General features: G+C 35.8%; 1 protein-coding gene across 7 annotated transcripts in view; it reads left to right on the forward strand.

Moving 5' to 3' along the window:
- Positions 1-17,737, forward strand: part of RUNDC3B (RUN domain containing 3B) — a 140,181-nt gene that overhangs the window by 14,854 nt on the left and 107,590 nt on the right. For all 7 annotated transcript variants that reach the window (XM_059171016.1, XM_059171020.1, XM_059171018.1 and 4 more), the window contains one exon: positions 3,756-3,871. In XM_059171016.1, coding sequence (XP_059026999.1) covers positions 3,756-3,871 — 116 coding nt within the window. The remainder of the gene's footprint in view (positions 1-3,755; positions 3,872-17,737) is intronic.

The raw sequence follows: 17,737 nt of genomic DNA on the forward strand, positions 1-17,737 counted from the left end.
CCCTCTCCCTCTGTCTGCTGCTCCCCCCCAACCCTTGAACACTCTTTCTCTGTCAAACAAACTGAATATTTAAACATAGCTCTTTTTTTAAAGATTTTATTTATTTGACAGACAGAGATCACAAGTAGGCAGAGAGGCAGGCAGAGAAAGAGGGGAGAAGCAGGCTCCCCGCTGAGCAGAGAGCCTGATGCGGGGCTCTACTCCAGGACCTTGGGATCATGACCTGAGCTGAAGGCAGAGGTTTTAACCCACTGAGCCACCCAGGTGTCCCCAAACATAGCTCTTTTTGATGAAATAAGTACTGTGTTATTTTTAAGTAAAAATTTCTGTTCATTTTGCTGATATGCATTACAGTCTTAAATGCCACATTTTATTTATTTATTTATTTAAGAGATTTTATTTTTTTATTTGACAGAGTCAGCCAGAGAGGGAACACAAGCAGGGAGATTTAGGGAGGGAGAAGCAGGCTCCCTGCTGAGCAGGGAGCCCAGTGCTGGGACTCCATCCCAGGACCATGGGATCATGACCTGAGCTGAAGGCAGACGCTTAACAACTGAGCCACCCAGGCGCCCCATAATGTTCCAAAGTTTCCTTTTATTTAGGTCAAAATCCAGACTAGGGGTTTCGTTTATTCATTTTAGGAACATTTTTCAATCTCTTACTGAATAAGAACATTGTACTTATTTGTTCTTATTAAAAGTTTGCTAAGGATTGGCAGAATTTTCCCCTATATTATCAATGAGATGGGCATAAGAACAAAAACAAGTTTTCAAGTTTCTCTTTAACCTGATTTATCTGTTTATCCTCTTTTTGTTTCTATTCATTTACTCATGCATTGCTTCTGATGTTTATCTAACTTGACTATCTTTTAGGTACCAGAGACCACTTCAGTGTTACTTCTTTCTTAGCTGTTCTTACTTTTTCTGTACATAATGGCTTCTGCCTTTGAGTCCCAGTTGTAGTTATAGTCGTATGTACTGAACATTAATCCACCTAGGTAAATGTTATTTGTCCTGACCAAAGAAGGCTGAAAATTATTTGAATAATTATTTTCTCAGTGCTCTCAAGAATATATAATTACTACTATTCTGGTTACCTAAGAGAAATGTTATTTCATTACATACAAAAAATGCCTTAGGTAGTTGTTCTCAAAGTATACTCCCAGACCCTCACCTCTTCAGAGGTCCAAAGGTCAGAAATTATTTTCTTAACAGTTCTAAGAAAGTATCTCCCTTTTTGTTCCCATTCTTTAACAAGTCTGTAGTGTTTTTCAGAGGCTGCTTGGTGTATAATACTAAAGTAGACTGACCACAGAAGCAGATGGGAGGATTTATTCTCTTCTGTTCAACACATTAAAGATATTTGCAAAGAGCTACAACAGTGCTATTCTGGCTAATTTTTTCTTGTTTTGGAAAAGATATATTTTATACATTATTTATGCTAACATGCAATGAATTGTTCTGTTTGTAATTAATAAATGGGGCAGTCCTCAATTTGTGCAGTTCTACTATGTACTGTTTCAGTTACTACAATTTGTTTACTACCAGCCTATACCAACACAGTTTGAGTTTGACTACCATGGTTCTTTAACTGTGAGTAATTGCTTAAGATGAGATTTTGTTGTTGGCACCATAGTCTACAACTCAGTGTGTTAATAACATATGCACACCACAATCAGTGACCACTCACATCATTTGTTTCTAAGTCTGCCTAGCACTGGTCACTTTGCATGTGTTATTAGTTCATGCACAGAAATTAAAACATGTAATTGTATAGCTTCCTTATGTCTTGGTGATAAACCCACATGATGTTTTACAAAATAAGGGTAATTAAAAGAGTGAATTGTCCAACAGAGATGAAAATGTGTTAAAGAAACGAAAGTGCTGACACTAGAAGTGAAATTTGAATTGAACTTAAGTGGAATTACAGAAGAAATAGTTAATCACAAGGGTGTCTTGAGTGGCACAGTTGGTTAAATGTTTGACTCTTGGTTTTGGCTCAGGTTGTGAACTCAGGGTCCTGAGATTGAGCCCCACATAGTCTGCTTCAGAGTCTCCCTCTCCCTCTACCCCTCCCGCTTTTGCTCTTTCTCTCTCAATTTCTCTAACATAAATAAGTAAATCTTAAAAAAGAGAAAGAAAGAATTTGTTTATCATGGGAATATTGACATTTCTGCTATTCAAGGGAATTTAGGTAGAACGTAGTGAAGTTAAGTGTCATAACCACCAAGTGGTTATGACAAAAAGGAGGTCCCAGCAAAGTGGTACTGGCAAGCCACTTCACATTATAAGGCCTCCCTAAGATTTTCACAGTTGAAAATGCAAAAGGATAAAATGTTGGAAACTGGTCCACACTTAGAAAGGAATAATTTGCCAAAGCATAGAAAATACACTCACTCCATATTTTTAAGTTATCCAGTAAGAATGCAAACTACTGTTGGTAATTTTTTTTTTTACAAAGAAAACTCCTTAAATTCTCAGTATTTCTAATATTTTAAATTATAGTGTACTACATAAATGTTTTACTACTTTTTTTCATTTCCCTACACATTATAACTGGAGACAAAGAGAATTTTTAGTGTAGCGTTTTTAGATGTAATCATATAAAAAGATCTCTTTATATTACCCTTTATATTTATTTCTATTTTCTGTCCTGATTGAATAGTATAAACCAACAAGACTAAAACCCAAGAAGTATTTGTATTCCTTTATCTCCCTCATAGTTTACATTTCTAATTGCTTAAAAATGTCATAGTTTGCCCTATTTCTTCCTTCCTCACTGATTGTCCTTCCGTAGGCACTCATTTTTCACCCTTCGTAGGGTATGACTATAAAGGCATGGCATGAAGCAATTGCTTGAGATGACAGAACTGTTTTGTATCCCAGCTTTGATGCTGGTGACATGAATGTGGTTACATGTAAACAATCATAAACTTTTTCTTTTGTCTTGCCATGGTATTGGCATGTAAATATTTCTTTCCTATTCTTTCATAATAGAGCTTACATATAAATCAAGTAGTTACTGACAAGGGATCCTCTCTGCTGAAGCTGAGGAAATTTTAAATGTGCAGAAGATATGTTTCCACACATTTATAGTCGCCCTGAAGGAATTTATATTCTAGTAAGATAGATACTACAGATAACAACAGTAAGATAAACTGAAATGGTCTCTTACGGGGCCCTACAAACAAAATGCTCGTGCTAGGAACATACAGGAGATAATTTTTCATTGAAGAGGTGGTGTTTGAGCTGAGTCTTGGAAAACACATTGATTATGACAGTCAAAAACAGAGACAAGGGACATTCTGATAAGAAGGAAAAATACAGCACACTTTACAGATTTGTAATTTTTCCTTTTTATGAAGCTCAGAAAAACTTTGGATCTACACCTCATGCATACTTGCATCCTGTTTCATTCAATTTTGTGCTCTAAAACTCTTAAAAGCGTTTGGGTCAGACACTTAAATTTCTTATTAGCTATAGGGTAGCTTTTGAGTTTTTGGATTTAATAATTTAGGTCATTTTCAAATTCTGATTTTAATGTCCGTGAAGACCATGAGCTACTCCTAAGTCTTACTGTGTTCGATAGATAGGAAGTATGTAACTGAAAGACTGGTGTCTGTGTAAAATTTTCTATTCACAGAGAAAATTTGAATAAGTAGAGTTTTCAGTATACATAATACTTATGAAGTATCTTTATAATACTTCTTTCCATTTTTCCTACTTAGGTGAATGAATTAACTCTTTCTTTCCCAGGTTTTCTGTGAAGACCCTGATTGATCGGTCCTGCTTTGAGACAATTGATGATTCCTCTCCTGAATTTAACAATTTTGCAGCTATTTTGGAACAGATTCTAAGTCACCGGCTAAAAGGTAACAGAATCAATGTATTTTTAGTCTCACAACAACTTTCTTTTTTATAAGCTTGAAATTTTAGAATCCATACAGTCTGGTATGATTTAGATAATAGCCATATTGCATCTTAAGAAACATAAAACTGATCTTAGAATGCCTAGTCTTTTGACCTATCCTTTGTCCCTGGAAATGAATTTCTGTTCTCCAATTTATGCCTGTTTCCAGGATGTATTAAAAGTGTTGAATGCATTAAGTGTCAGATACATGGAGCAGAGTCACTTTCTTTAAGTAATTAAAATGAAAGCTTAAATTAAAAAGTAGCCCATCTTTGAAGGTTACTAGATGGTATTTTAACTACCTTACAAAGAAGCATCCAGGCATGAAGTTTTTTGCTTAATCTCCACTTCATTAAACTTCAGAATCTTTAAAAAGCTTTTCACCACAAATAGTTAAAAGAGGTATGTAAAAAATGTGCTCAATTATGGTTTTAAAATAAATCAGTAAATATATTTACATTAGAAAGATAAATCTCTTAAACCTTAAAAGGTAAGATGGGAGCTGTGGTCTCTCAGATTTATGAAATACATTTACTTTTAAAATACCTGTAAAATACAGATGATAACATGAAGAAATATTATGCAACATAACACTTAGAAGTAATAAATAATAACTTTATTACATTAATTCCATTACCTTGGTCTTCCTAAAGGAAACTTGATCATCAGATATTTTCACTTAACTTTTTATTATCTTTACTATCCTAATGGTACAGTTTTAAATCAGTAGCCTGCTTTGGTAATATAACTTATTAGAATATCAAATTTAAGATAAAGTATAATTCTTTTCTGTGGTTTATGATGCTGAAAGCCTCAAGCTTTACTCCTAAATGTTTATATAAGTTGAGCAGTCCTCTGGACCTATATCAAAGGGTTGAATTTAATTACATAGGAAAAGAAAATCTGGATTCGGTCAGCCCTTTGCAACTTAAAATGAGGTCCATAAAATCACTGATGCTTTTCTGTTAAAAGTTTGTTATTTTTGCATTTAAAAAGTTACATTTTTATTTTTGCTGTCCTGTATTTCCTAAAATTTCTGCCATTAATGTTACCTTTTATAAGAAAGTAAGTTTTTATAAAAGCAAAGGATAGGAGAGTATTTTGACATATTGTTTGGGTTACTATATTGTGTGGTGTAATATTTAAAATTTTTACATATAAATTTATAAATAATACATGATTTAAAAACACATGCAACACAGTAGAACTTGATATACTTTAATGTTTACAAATATTTTATCATAATACTTCAGTTCCTTTGATTGAGTATACCATTTAGCATATGATTTCCTCACAAAATACATAAGCAGCTATCAGAAGAAAACAGGCCATGTTGAGATATCCATGCAAAGTGACTGGGCAGGCTCATGACCACATACATGGACCCCTTCTGCACACTAGCCTGCCATCTTCTGAATCCTGCCTCAGCAAAGTCTAGATGATAGACCTTTGGAATTACTTAAGTGTCATTTCTGAGGAGCCAGTGAATTACCATGTTGAAAATGGAATCCCTGGTTGATTCATGGATAAGAATTCCACTAGTATAACTAAGACAGTAAGAATGATGAGACAATGAAATTTATATTATCTTTTTAAGCTAAGCAAAATAAATAATTTAATATATATTTTTTAAAAAATTTCCTGTACATTAACAAATATGGTCACTCTGATTGGTATAGATATGAAGCATGCAATGATCTTTAACTTTTGAGATGAAGTATTTTAAAGACTTAAGCATCTACAGACTTCCATATGTTATTTTAGTATTCTAGCATATAACAAATTGCTTTTACATTTGGAGAAGTTATATAATTATTTTGATAGTACACCAAAATTTAGTATATAACTACCAATTTTTCCAATGTTTGCCTTTATAGAAGTACAAATTTAAAATGTATAACTTTGTGGGTTTGTGAGATTTACTTTTCTCCAGCTACTTTTTTTTTTTTTTAATAAAAGGACTTTTAGTTTAGATATTAAATTTTTTTGGAGAAAGATAAAATCTACCTCCAGGCACAAAATAGGCTGTATTGACACAGGTAAAGTAGAAAACTTGAAACAGTTATTTCTTTATTCATTTTAAAAGTCCCCTAATTTTTGAAAGGAAGCTTTTAAAATTACATACATTATCCTGTTTACAGTTATTGTTCAATAAGGTGATGATCTTACTTTTCTGGAATATAGCTGAGAACTGGGAACTAATCACAAATATAGAATTCAAAGAGAACTCAGTTCAGATCTTAGCTAATTTTTGGACTTTTTTTTTTTTTTTTTAAAGTATCATCTTTCTCTCCACCCCATCTGCACCTGCCCTAATAGAAAGGAACTGCAGATGCTGGGTATATAAGTGGAATGTCTTGTCTAAGCAGATTGGGGAAATTGGACGTTTTACCTGCTCAGCAGCCATTGTATCCCACCCTACAACTCTATAGCGCCACTTCAGGTAGCGCCATGAGTCACGGATTAAAAATTATTCTAGGCTCTCTCTTGAAGCAGTCCACTCAACAATATTTGTGACTGGTGGACATATAGTCTTGGTTTTAATACTTCCGATGTGGGAACTAAGGATAATAAAGCAGTTCATCACATTTGGGGGCAGTTTAGATTGATAGAAAAATCTTACATAAATAAAGCCAACCTATCTGACTCTGCTTTGATCTATTGTCAGTCACAATTTTCTAGTTTTGAGCCTAATAAATATTAAAACATTGCTATTATAGAATCCTTTCTCCTTAGTCCCCCATTTTTCTAGGTAATGTAGCTCTAGTTCCTTTAATGTTCGGAACCACCACTCTCTTATTCTTCTGGTTTATCAGTGGTTTATTAGTATTGCTCTTAAAATCTGATACTAAAAGCTGAGTAAAGGGTTTCAGAGAGGTGAACTCTGTATTGGTTCAGAACTTAAGATTACAGTGACATTTTGATTCCCATATCACACTTTGGGTTTACATTGAAATTAAGACCAAGTCAAATCCCATAGTTTTTAGAAAATTGAACTATTCCTTATTTAATGTTTTAGTTAGTTCTCTAGTAAGTTGCCTGTGTACAAGTTTGATAGGGATAAATATAGTATTGTTTCCTTTGTCATCCACTTTAGAGATGGATGAGCTGGCTCCAAAAAAGAAATTTAGGAGAACTTCTAAAGATGAAGAGGAGATACTTTCCCCTATATCTCTCACTAAGTATATCTAAAACCCTGGATATTATTATATATATAAAAAAAAGAAGACCCCAAAAGGTAGAGAGAAGAAGGGAGACTTTCTAGGAACTGCATGACTTTGGGAATGACTTGATGGGTTCTTTGATTTTCTTTTTTTTTTTTTTTTTTTTTTTTTTTTTAAAGATTTTATTTATTTATTTGACAGAGAGAAATCACAAGTAGATGGAGAGGCAGGCAGATAGAGAGAGAGGGAAGCAGACTCTCTGCTGAGCAGAGAGCCCGATGCGGGACTCGATCCCAGGACTCTGAGATCATGACCTGAGCTGAAGGCAGCAGCTTAACCCACTGAGCCACCCAGGCGCCCCTGATTTTCTGCTTGCCTTGTATATCCAAGACTGGATAAGCCAGTAGACTATAAACAATAGCAGGTACAGAAAGCAAGGCAAAGAGCTTTTACTTTTATTTTTTTTTTAAGATTTATTTATTTATTTTAGAGAGCACAAGCAGGTGGTACAGAGGGAGAGGGAGAGAGAATCTCAAGCAGACTCTACATGGAGCCCGACATAGGGCTCAATCTCATGACCCCGATATCACGACCTGAGCTGAAACAAGAGTCAGACGCTTAACCAAATCACGCAGGCAGTCCAAGATGGATTACTTTTAGACATTCCCTCCTCCAGCCAAATGACACAGAAAAAGGCTAGTACCACTCCCACCCAGGCCACAAAAAGCTAAATGGAGAACTTAGAACTTTCTGTCCTCATGAGATGTAACACTGTACCACCACCACCATCAGTGTGGTATCAGAGAAGGCCAAGCAGAGAACTGGGACTTCTTCCTTTCTGGCTGGTTGTGAGCCTTCCCTTCTCATTTAACTTCCACCCCCACTATGTTAATAAAGAACCTGGACTTCCATTTCCACCCAGCAGTAATGAGGGGTCATCTCCCTGCCATCCTGAGGCTGATTGGAAGAGACCTGTTGGAGACTTATGTCTTTCACCATTACCCAGCAGTATCAAGGCTACTCCCAGGTCATTGTCAATGGAGACCATGTAGAAAGCCTGGACTCCCACCTCTACCCAGCAGCAGTGAGGACTCCCCACACTCAAATGTCAGTGGAAGCCAACTGGGAAAAGTGGACTTCTTCCTCCACTTGAAAGTAATGGAGTGGTGCCCCTTTCTCCTTCCCTTCCACTGCTAGAACTGTCAAAGAGAGCCAGTGAAAAGAGAAGTTTTAAATAAGGTCCTGAGACTTATGAAAAGAACATGTCCAGGTTTTATTTGAAGATGACTCATCATACCAAGAACTAGGAAGATCTCAATTTGAATGATAAAAGGCAATCAATAGTTATCAACACTGAGATGACAGAGATACTAAGTATTAGTGACAAAAATCATAAGTTTGATAAAATGGGTTTATGATAAAAATGCTTTAGTGAGCAGTTACAAACATTCTTGAGATAAATGAAAAAGTAGATAACTTCACCAAAGATATAGAAGATATAAGAAAGAACCAAATAGAAATTTTGTTACTGAGAAGTACAAAACCAAAATAAAAACTCAATGGATAGGCTCAACAGGAAGATGGAGGGGACAGAGAAATCAGTGAACTAGAAGACAGAAACATATCTAAACAACAAAGACTAAAAATAATCCAAAATTTAAAAGTGGACTTAAAGAAAATAAATAGACCTGCAGAGACCTGTGGGACTATAACAAAAGATCTAACTCTTCATTTGAGTATCTCTAAGAGGAGAAAGAGGAAGGGACTGAAAATGAGCTAAAAATATATGACTGAAAATTTCCCAAATTTGTCAAGAGATGTAAACATATAGATTTGAAAAACTGAATCATAATACAAATCCAAAGAAATTCATGCCAAGACATATTATAATTAAACTTTTGAGAAATAAAGACAAAATGTGTTGAAAGTAGCAGGAGAAATACACTCTGTCTGTAGGGGGAAAACAATTTGAATGATAGATCTCTCATCAGAAACCATGGAAGCACTTCTTTCAAGTGCTAAGAGAAAAGTGCCAACACAGACTCCTCTATCCAGCAGAATTATCCTTTAGTAATAAAGGGAAAATCTAGACATTCTCAAGTCAAGGAAAACTAAGGAATTTTTTACCAGTAGACTGGGCAAAGAACTGTCTTCAAGCAGAAATTAGATGATAAAAGAAGCAAGAAAGAACATGGTAAATACAATAGGCTTTCCATTTTAATTTTTAGTTTTCTGTTCTCTCTGGTGTTGATTTTTCTGTTTTCCTTTTCTTGTCTTCCTGTGGGTTATGTGGATGGTTTTTAGAATTCCATTTTTGTCTATCTATATTGTTTCTGAGTACTCCTCTTTGTATAAATTTTTTAGTGGTTGCTTCAGGTACTACTTTGTATATCCATAATTTATCACAGTCTATGAATGTCATCATTTTCCAGTCTTAAACTTAAAAGCCACACTTTTCTTCATTTTCTTCATTCTCCATTGATAATAGAGTTGCTTTAAAAAAATTAAAAATAGAACAAAAATAAAAATAGAACTACCCCTATAATCCAGTAATCACACTACTGGGTATTTATCCAAAGAATACAAACACAGTAATTTGAAAGGATATATGTATCCCTGTGCTTATTGTAACATTATTTACAACAGCCAAATTATGGAAGAGCCGGTGTTCATCAATATACGAATGGATAAAGAAAATGTGGTACATTAGGACACCTGGGTGGCTCAGTCAGTTAAGCATCTGCCTTTAGCTCAGGTCATGATCCCAGGATCCTGGGATTGAGTCCTGCATCGGGCTCCTTGTACAGAGGGGGGCCTGCTTTTCCCTCTGCCTGTTGCTCCCTCTTGTTGTGCTTGCTCTCTATTTCTCTCTCTCTCTCTCTGACAAATAAATAAATAAAATCTTTTTTTTTTTTTTTTTAAGATTTTATTTATTTATTTATTTGAGAGAGAGAGAGAGACAGAGTGAGAGAGCATGAGAGGGGAAGTCAGAGGGAGAAGCAGACTCCCCATGGAGCTGGGAGCCTGATGTGGGACTCGATCCCAGGATTCCGGGATCATGACCTGAGCCGAAGGCAGCCACACAATCAACTGAGCCACCCAGGTGCCCAATAGAATCTTTTTAAAAATATGCTCTGCATACACACGCGTTCGCATGCGCACGCACTGGATATTATTTAACCATACCAAAAATGGGATGCCTGGCTGGTTCAGTTGGTTAAGCATCCAACTCAATTTCAGCTTAGGTCGTGAGAGTGAGCCCCACCCGGGCCCCACACTGAGCCTGGAGCCTACTCAGGATTTTCTTTCTCCCTGTGCCCCTCCCCCTGCCCTCACCTGTGCTCAAGCTATCACTATCTCTCTTTAAAAAAAAAGGAAAAGAAATCTTGCCATTTGCAAAAACATGGATGGACCTAAAGAGTATGATGCTAAATAAAATAAAGACAAATACTATATGATTTAACACTCGGGCGAAATTTAACAAAGAAAACAAGTGAACAAAGGAAAAACAAAGAGACAAACCAAGAAATAGACTTTAACTATCTAAAGAGAACAAGCAGGTAGTTACCAGAGAGGAAATGGTGGTGGGTGCATTAAGAGTGTACTTTTCATGACAAGCACTGAATATTATATAGAATTGTAGAATCACTGTATTGTAAACCTGAAACTAATATAACACTTATGTTAACTATACTGGAATTAAAATTAAAAACTTTTAAAAATACATATAATTGCTTTAAATATTCCCCTACAAAAGATTAGAACCACATTAGACTGTTAAAAGTTTTGTTTCCACCATTAAATAAAACTGAGAACACTCAAGAGAAGGCCAGCCTGTTTCAGGTTGCTAATGTGTCTAGCAGAGTCTGGGACTTAAAAGACAAGGAAACTTACCTGCTGTGTCATTTCTTGGCTTCCAGTGTCCCTGGCCAGTCTTCCTTTTATTCTCCATCTTCAGAGTACTCTCATACTTGTTTTATATGTAATATTGAGAGTTTGTATTTGCATTTAGGAAAAAGAAAGAGCATCTACTTTATCTTATCTGGAATTAGAATTCTTCTTTAATTTTTTAATATGAAGACTTACATAAATGGTTTTCCTAATGTTAAATCATCTGTATAATCTTGGGATAAATCCAGCTTGAGCCTCATGTATCATTTTAAATCTTTTTTTTTCTTTTTTTTAAGATTTCACTTATTTGACAGAGAGACAGAGATCACAAGTAGGCAGAGAGACAGGCAGAGAGAGAAGGGGAGGCAGGCTCCCCGCCAAGCAGAGAGCCTGATGTGGGGTTCGATCCCAGGACCCTGAGATGATGGCCTGAGCCAAAGGCAGCGGCTTAACCCACCGAGCCACCCAGACGCTCCTCATGTATTATTTTAATATACTTGGCCAGATTTAGGATTTAGTTTGTTAATACTGTAGGAGTTTTTGTTCTGTGTAGTTTCTCTCTTTTGTACTTGTTTGGTTATCAAGATTATATTATTTTCACTAAATGAATCAGAGGCGTTTTATCTTTTTAAATTCTTTGTAAGAATTTTCTATTAGTTTGGAATTGTTTTTAGATTTTGCCAGTAAAAACCCTGGGCCAAGTAGGGTATGTGTGTGCTTATAGATCTCTTCAGGTTGTTGATGACTTCTCATCTCTATTCTTTGCACTATTAGTTTTTTCTTTTCTGTGCCCTCTTAATTGTTTAATGCCAAGTTAGTTGTACTTTTCCCTTTCAATGTGGCACATTTTAAAAGTCAATAAATTTAAATGATTTTAGAAAGTTGAAGCTCACTGAAGAGACGGAAAGAATAAAACTTATGGCACATGTTCATCTTTGTAACAATTTTTTAAAACGAAGATTCTGTTTTTTCTAAAAAACTTATTCCTTACCCTCATTATTTGTGAACCATCTTCGCCTTCTTCTGAAGGATTTGATGCATTTCATTTACGTTTTTGTGAAGGAATGAAATTTCCATTAGTGGATACCTGTGCTATTATTTTCCATGTAGTTGTTGGCCAGTTGGTTCCCTTTTGCATTTCTAATATTATTTCTTTTTCCCCTTTTTCTCATAAACAATATTGCCAGAGATTTGTTAATATGATTAGTCTTTCAGGTAATTAACTTATGGCTTTTTTGATCATATTGTATGCTAATCATATCATTATTTCTTCTGTTACATTTTCTTTGAGTCTATTTTGTTATGTTGAGCTCCTAGCAGATTATTTTTCTTTTAAAGATTTTATTTATTTATTTGACAGACAGAGATCACAAGTAGGCAAAGAGACAGGCAGAGAGAGAGGAAGAAGCAGGCTCCCTGCTGAGCAGAGAGCCCGATATGGGGCTCAATCCCAGGACCCTGAGATCATGACCTGAGCTGAAGGCAGAGGCTTAACCCACTGAGCCACCCAGGTGCCCCTAGCAGATTATTTTTCAAACTTCTCTCCAGGTAATGCTTTAGTTACATGTGCAAGTTGGGATATATAATATTTTTACCCATGTTGATTTTTAGGTAAATTTTACTTTTCATTATTATTCCTTTTTTGGCTTATGTGTTATTTAGAAGTTAATTTTTAATGTCACTGGAAACAAGAATTTTACCTTTTCATTTTTACTTCTATGATAACAGAATTGTCAAAGAATTTGGTCTTTATGGATGATTTTTTGAAATCTGTAAGTTCTGCTTAATGGCTTAGCTTATGGTCACTTCTAATAAATGATTCATCTTGAGAAGAATGTGTATTCTCTAATTGCTGATTATGTTCCTGGAGTGTATTTACATTTTTGACAGCTTGATCTATTAATACTTAAAAATTTGAAACTTATTATTCTGATGGATCAAGTTACTCTTATAGGTCTATTTTTGCTTTCTATATTTTGAGTCTATTTTGGTATATTCAGCTTTAGGGTTTTTATAAATTCCCTTATTTACTGTTTATTTGTCATTTTTGGCTTCTTAAGAATTTCTGTGATTTTTTTCATGTGCTAACTATATTTTATTTTATTTTAATTTTTTAAATATTTATTTATTTATTTGAGAGCGCTGGGATGGGCAGAGAATCTGAAGCAGTTGAGCCTGGAGCTGAGGAGGGCTCTCTTGCCCTATCCTGAGGTCATGACCTTAGGGGAAACAAAGAGTCAGTTGTTTAACTCACAACTGTATTTTTAAGTGTGTTTGTTATATTTTATCTGGCATTTCCAATTTTCCTTTTGTTCTGTGTTAGGTAGCAGGAGGATGTTCCTAAAATTCATTGTTTCCCACTCCATAGACACATTAGTGCTATCTCTAAGGAGAGCTCCAAAACTTTCTCTTCTCTTCTTTGAAAATTATCCTTGCCCTTTGTTGTTGAGTGAATAGCTAAACTTAATGGGCAAATTATGTAATATTGAAATAAAACAACTATGGCCCTGATTTTCAGTGTTCATTAGTTCCTTTTAGATAGTCTCTATTGTGATGTGCTTCAAAATATTTTTCATTAAAAAATACTCAGGGGTGCCTGGATATGCAGTCAGTTAAGTGCTGGACTCTTGATTTAAGCTCAGGTTATGATCTCAGGGTCCCTGGAATGAGCCCCACGTAGGGCTATGCATTCAGCGTGGAGTCTGCTGGAGATTTTTCTCTCTCCCTCTGCCCTTCAGTCTCTTTCTACCTCTCAAAAAAAAAAATACTCAGGCATGTATATATATATATATATTAGTACAGTATATATCACATATACTGTAATATGTAAATCACTTTATTATATATGTTAATGTTTATCTGATATAGTATATAATATATTTTTATCTATTTATATAAATCCACCTATTTCCATTGTGGAAATCCTATTTTTTCCCTTGGATGCAAGGATCCTTTAAAAAAAAAAATTATTTGAGAGAGAGAGCATGCAGGAGCAGGGGGAGGGGCAGAGGAAGAAGGAGAAGCAGGAGTCTACAAGGTTCTTTCCTACTTGAGCATGAGGTATACCCCTGCTTATTATCCACTAAAGCTTTTATTTCACTAGTCATTTCATTTTCCAGTTCCACTGCATTCTTGCTTCCTTTTTATTCCTTTCTTTCTAGCCAGTTTACTTTCTCTGTCTCTCTTTTTTAAGATTTTATTTATTTATTTGATAGAGATCACAAGTAGGCAGAGGTGGGGGGTGGGGCGTGGGAAGCAGGCAACCTGCTGAGCAGAGAGTCCAATGTGGAGCCCGATCCCAGGAACCTGGGATCATGACCAGAGCCCAAGGCAGAGGCTTTAACCGACTGAGCCACCCAGGCACCCCCCCTCTATTTTTAAAAATATTTATTTTAGATTAAAAGAGACAGCAAGGGGGGAGGTGGAGAGGGAGAGAGAGTCTCAGCACAGAACCCAACTTGGAATTGATCTTACAACCCTGGGATCAGGACCTGAGGGGAAACCAAGAGTCAGATGTTTAACTGACTATACCACTCAGGCACCCCTCTAGCTGGTTCTTAAGCTTTTCTTACAGGTGGTTTTTCTCTTTGCATTCTTAACTTTTCATTTCATTCTTCTTATTTCTGGCAAATTTCCTAAGAAAACTTCCCTTATTTTTCTACTGTATCCTTTTTCAGGGAGCATGGGTTCTATTTATCTTGTGTCTTTTACTATACTGTACTCTTACCATGTTAGAGCCTTCAAAAATTGCAATGGAAAAACCTAACTGAATTTACAGTTCTAGCCAAGATGGAGTAAGCCCACTATGATCCAAACTGTCTGTTATAGTCAGGATGCTATAGCAAAATGTCACAGACTGGGTGGCTGAAACAACAGAAATCTATTTCCCACAGTTCTGGAGACTGGAAAGTCCAAAATCAAGGTACTAGCTGATCGTGATTCTGGTGAGAACTTTTTTCCTGGCTTATAGATGGAAAAGCAAGAAGGTGACCACCTTCTTGCTTTGTCCTCACATGGCAGAGAGAAATAGAGAATGTTTGCTGATGTGCCTGCTTATAAAGACACTAGTCCAATCAGATCAGGACCCCAGCCTTATGATCTCATTCAACCTTAATTACCTATATAATCATGTTGGGTGTTAGGATTTCAGTGTATGACTTTTAAGGGAGGTAATTCAGTCCATACCTCTCTCCCACTGGCTACATCTAAAAATTCTGTAAAGAATACAGAAAACTAGTACTTGTATACATCAAAAAATAAACAGTAGCATCAGATTGAGGAAAGATGCCAAAATTTGAAGAGAAATTTTTATAGGAGTGAGTGTCCTGTGTATTTCTTTTCCCTCCTGTATCCTTAGCTTTAACCTCAGGGGGCCTCAGTTCTTATTTGCCCTGAGGATGCAGATAGCAAAAACTCCAACAGTAACCTTCTTTTTTTTTTTTTTTTTTTTTTTTTAAAGATTTTATTTATTTATTTGACAGAGAGAAATTACAAGTAAGCAGAGAGGCAGGCAGAGAGAGGAGGAAGCAGGCTCCCTGCTGAGCAGAGAGCCCGATGCGGGACTCGATCCCAGGACCCTGAGATCATGACCTGAGCCGAAGGCAGCGGCTTAACCCACTGAGCCACCCAGGCGCCCCAACAGTAACCTTCTTTTTTGGCCAAAGAATAGGGCAAAAGAGCCTCTATGAGTCAGAGAGTGTTGGAGTTTAACCATTTGTTTTCTTTTTCCTTGCTGCTTTCCACCTAAGTGCAGCTTAAGTTGCCCAAATTTGTTTGACAGTGGGGGGAAAGAGGTAAAAAAAAAAGTTCTAGTAAAAGAGAAAAAACTTTCATCAGGCTAGAGAAATTAATAAAGGAAGGACCTGAGAGCTGAGGATCCTTATCAGAGAAGAGAAAGCTGGAGAGAAGAATGTCCTAATTCTATATGCTAATGAGCAGCATGAGTTCTGGTTTCACACCCAAGATTCTGAGTACAGAGCTAGGATACTGCCAGGTTCCAGAATGTCAGGTATATATGGGAAAGACCCAAAGCAAAGGCTTTACAAACTAAACTTATACTGAAATCTCTTCCAAGTTAAGAGGCAAAAAAGAACTTGGCTATCTGAATTTAACCAAACTGATTACCTCCCAAAACAAAGCACAACAAAAATCAACATACTCCAAAGGATTTTTTGACAGAATTCAGAGTTTAAAGATAATATAAAAACATCTAGTGTAAAACTCAAAATTGCCTCATGTATGAATAACTAAGAAAATATGACCAGTTCTCAAAAGAAGGCAAAGATGCCATCCTGAGAGTAACTACTGAAGATATTATAGCAGCCATTATAACCATGCTTCATGATGTAAACATTCTTAAAATGAGTAAAAAAAAAAAAAAAAAGTAGACATTCTGAATTGAGAAATACAAACTTTTAAAAAGAACAAGTGTAAATTTTAGAATGCAGAAGTACAATATCTGAAAATACTATGTGGAGCTCTATAGCAGAATGGAGATAGTAGAGGTATTTATGAATTTGAAAATAGGTCAGTAGAAATTACCTAATCTGAAGAACAGAGCTTCCAAGACATATTGGACAATAGCCAAAGATACACCAAATAGCAGTGGAAAAATATCTTTAAAGTTCTAAGAGAAAAGAGCTGCAAACTCAGAATTCTATATCCAGTAGAAATGTACTTCAGGAGTGAAGGCAAAGTAAATACTCAGATGAAGGAAAACTAGAATTGGCTAGAAGATCTGATGTAAAAGAATGCTAATGAAACTTCTTCCCTTTACAAGGGAGATGATACTACAGGGAAACTTGGAACTTCATCAATTAAGAAAGAACAATAGAACTGGTGAATATATCGAAGTTGCATAGCAGATTTTATTTCTCTTCTTAAGATCTTTAACATATGACTATTGAAAGTGAAAATTACCAACAATTGTTGGGATGTTTTATGTTTTCATGTAAAAGTGACTTTTTTAAAAGATTTTATTTGACAGAGACTACAAGTAGGCAGAGAAGCAGGCAGAGAGAGAGGCAGAAGCAGGCTCCCTGCTGAGCAGAAAACCCAATGCGATGCAATGTGATGCGATGCTCCATCCCAGGACCCTGAGATCATGACCTGCGCCAAAGGCAGAAGCTTAACCTACTGAGCCACTCATGCACCCCAAAAGTGACATTTAAAAAGCAGAAAGTAAGGGACCAATATGGTTGTCTATTTCACTTGAAATAGTAAAATAAAAACTAAGTAGACTGTTAAAGATTAGGTATTATTTTGTAAGAACTAAAGCAGTTACTATAAAATCCTAAAAGGTTTGGCCAAAAAGCCAATATATAGATTAAAATGGAATGCTAAAAATATTCAGATGATTCAAAAGAAGGAAGGAAAAAATGAAAGGGTAAACAAAAAATTATAAAACAATAAATCTAAATCCAGCCATATTAGTAAGTGCATTTAATGCATATAAATGCTGTGTCAGTTGAAAGAGATTGGGTAAAAAAAAGAATAGACTCAATGTATAAAGAAATCCACTTTAGATATAGTGATACAAATAGGTTAAAAGTAAAAGGATAGAAAAAGATATTGCAGGGGTGCCTGGGTGGCTCAGAGGGTTAAGCCTCTGCCTTAGGCTCAGGCTCAGGTCATGATCTCAGGGTCCTGGGATCGAGCCCCGCATCGGGCTCTCTGCTCAGCAGGGAGCCTGCTTCCTCCTCTCTCTCTGCCTCCCTCTTTGCCTACTTGTGATCTCTTTCTGTCAAATAAAGAAATAAAATCTTTGAAAAAAA

This window comes from Mustela lutreola, chromosome 4 (assembly GCF_030435805.1).
Source record: "Mustela lutreola isolate mMusLut2 chromosome 4, mMusLut2.pri, whole genome shotgun sequence".
NCBI lineage: Eukaryota > Metazoa > Chordata > Mammalia > Carnivora > Mustelidae > Mustela > Mustela lutreola.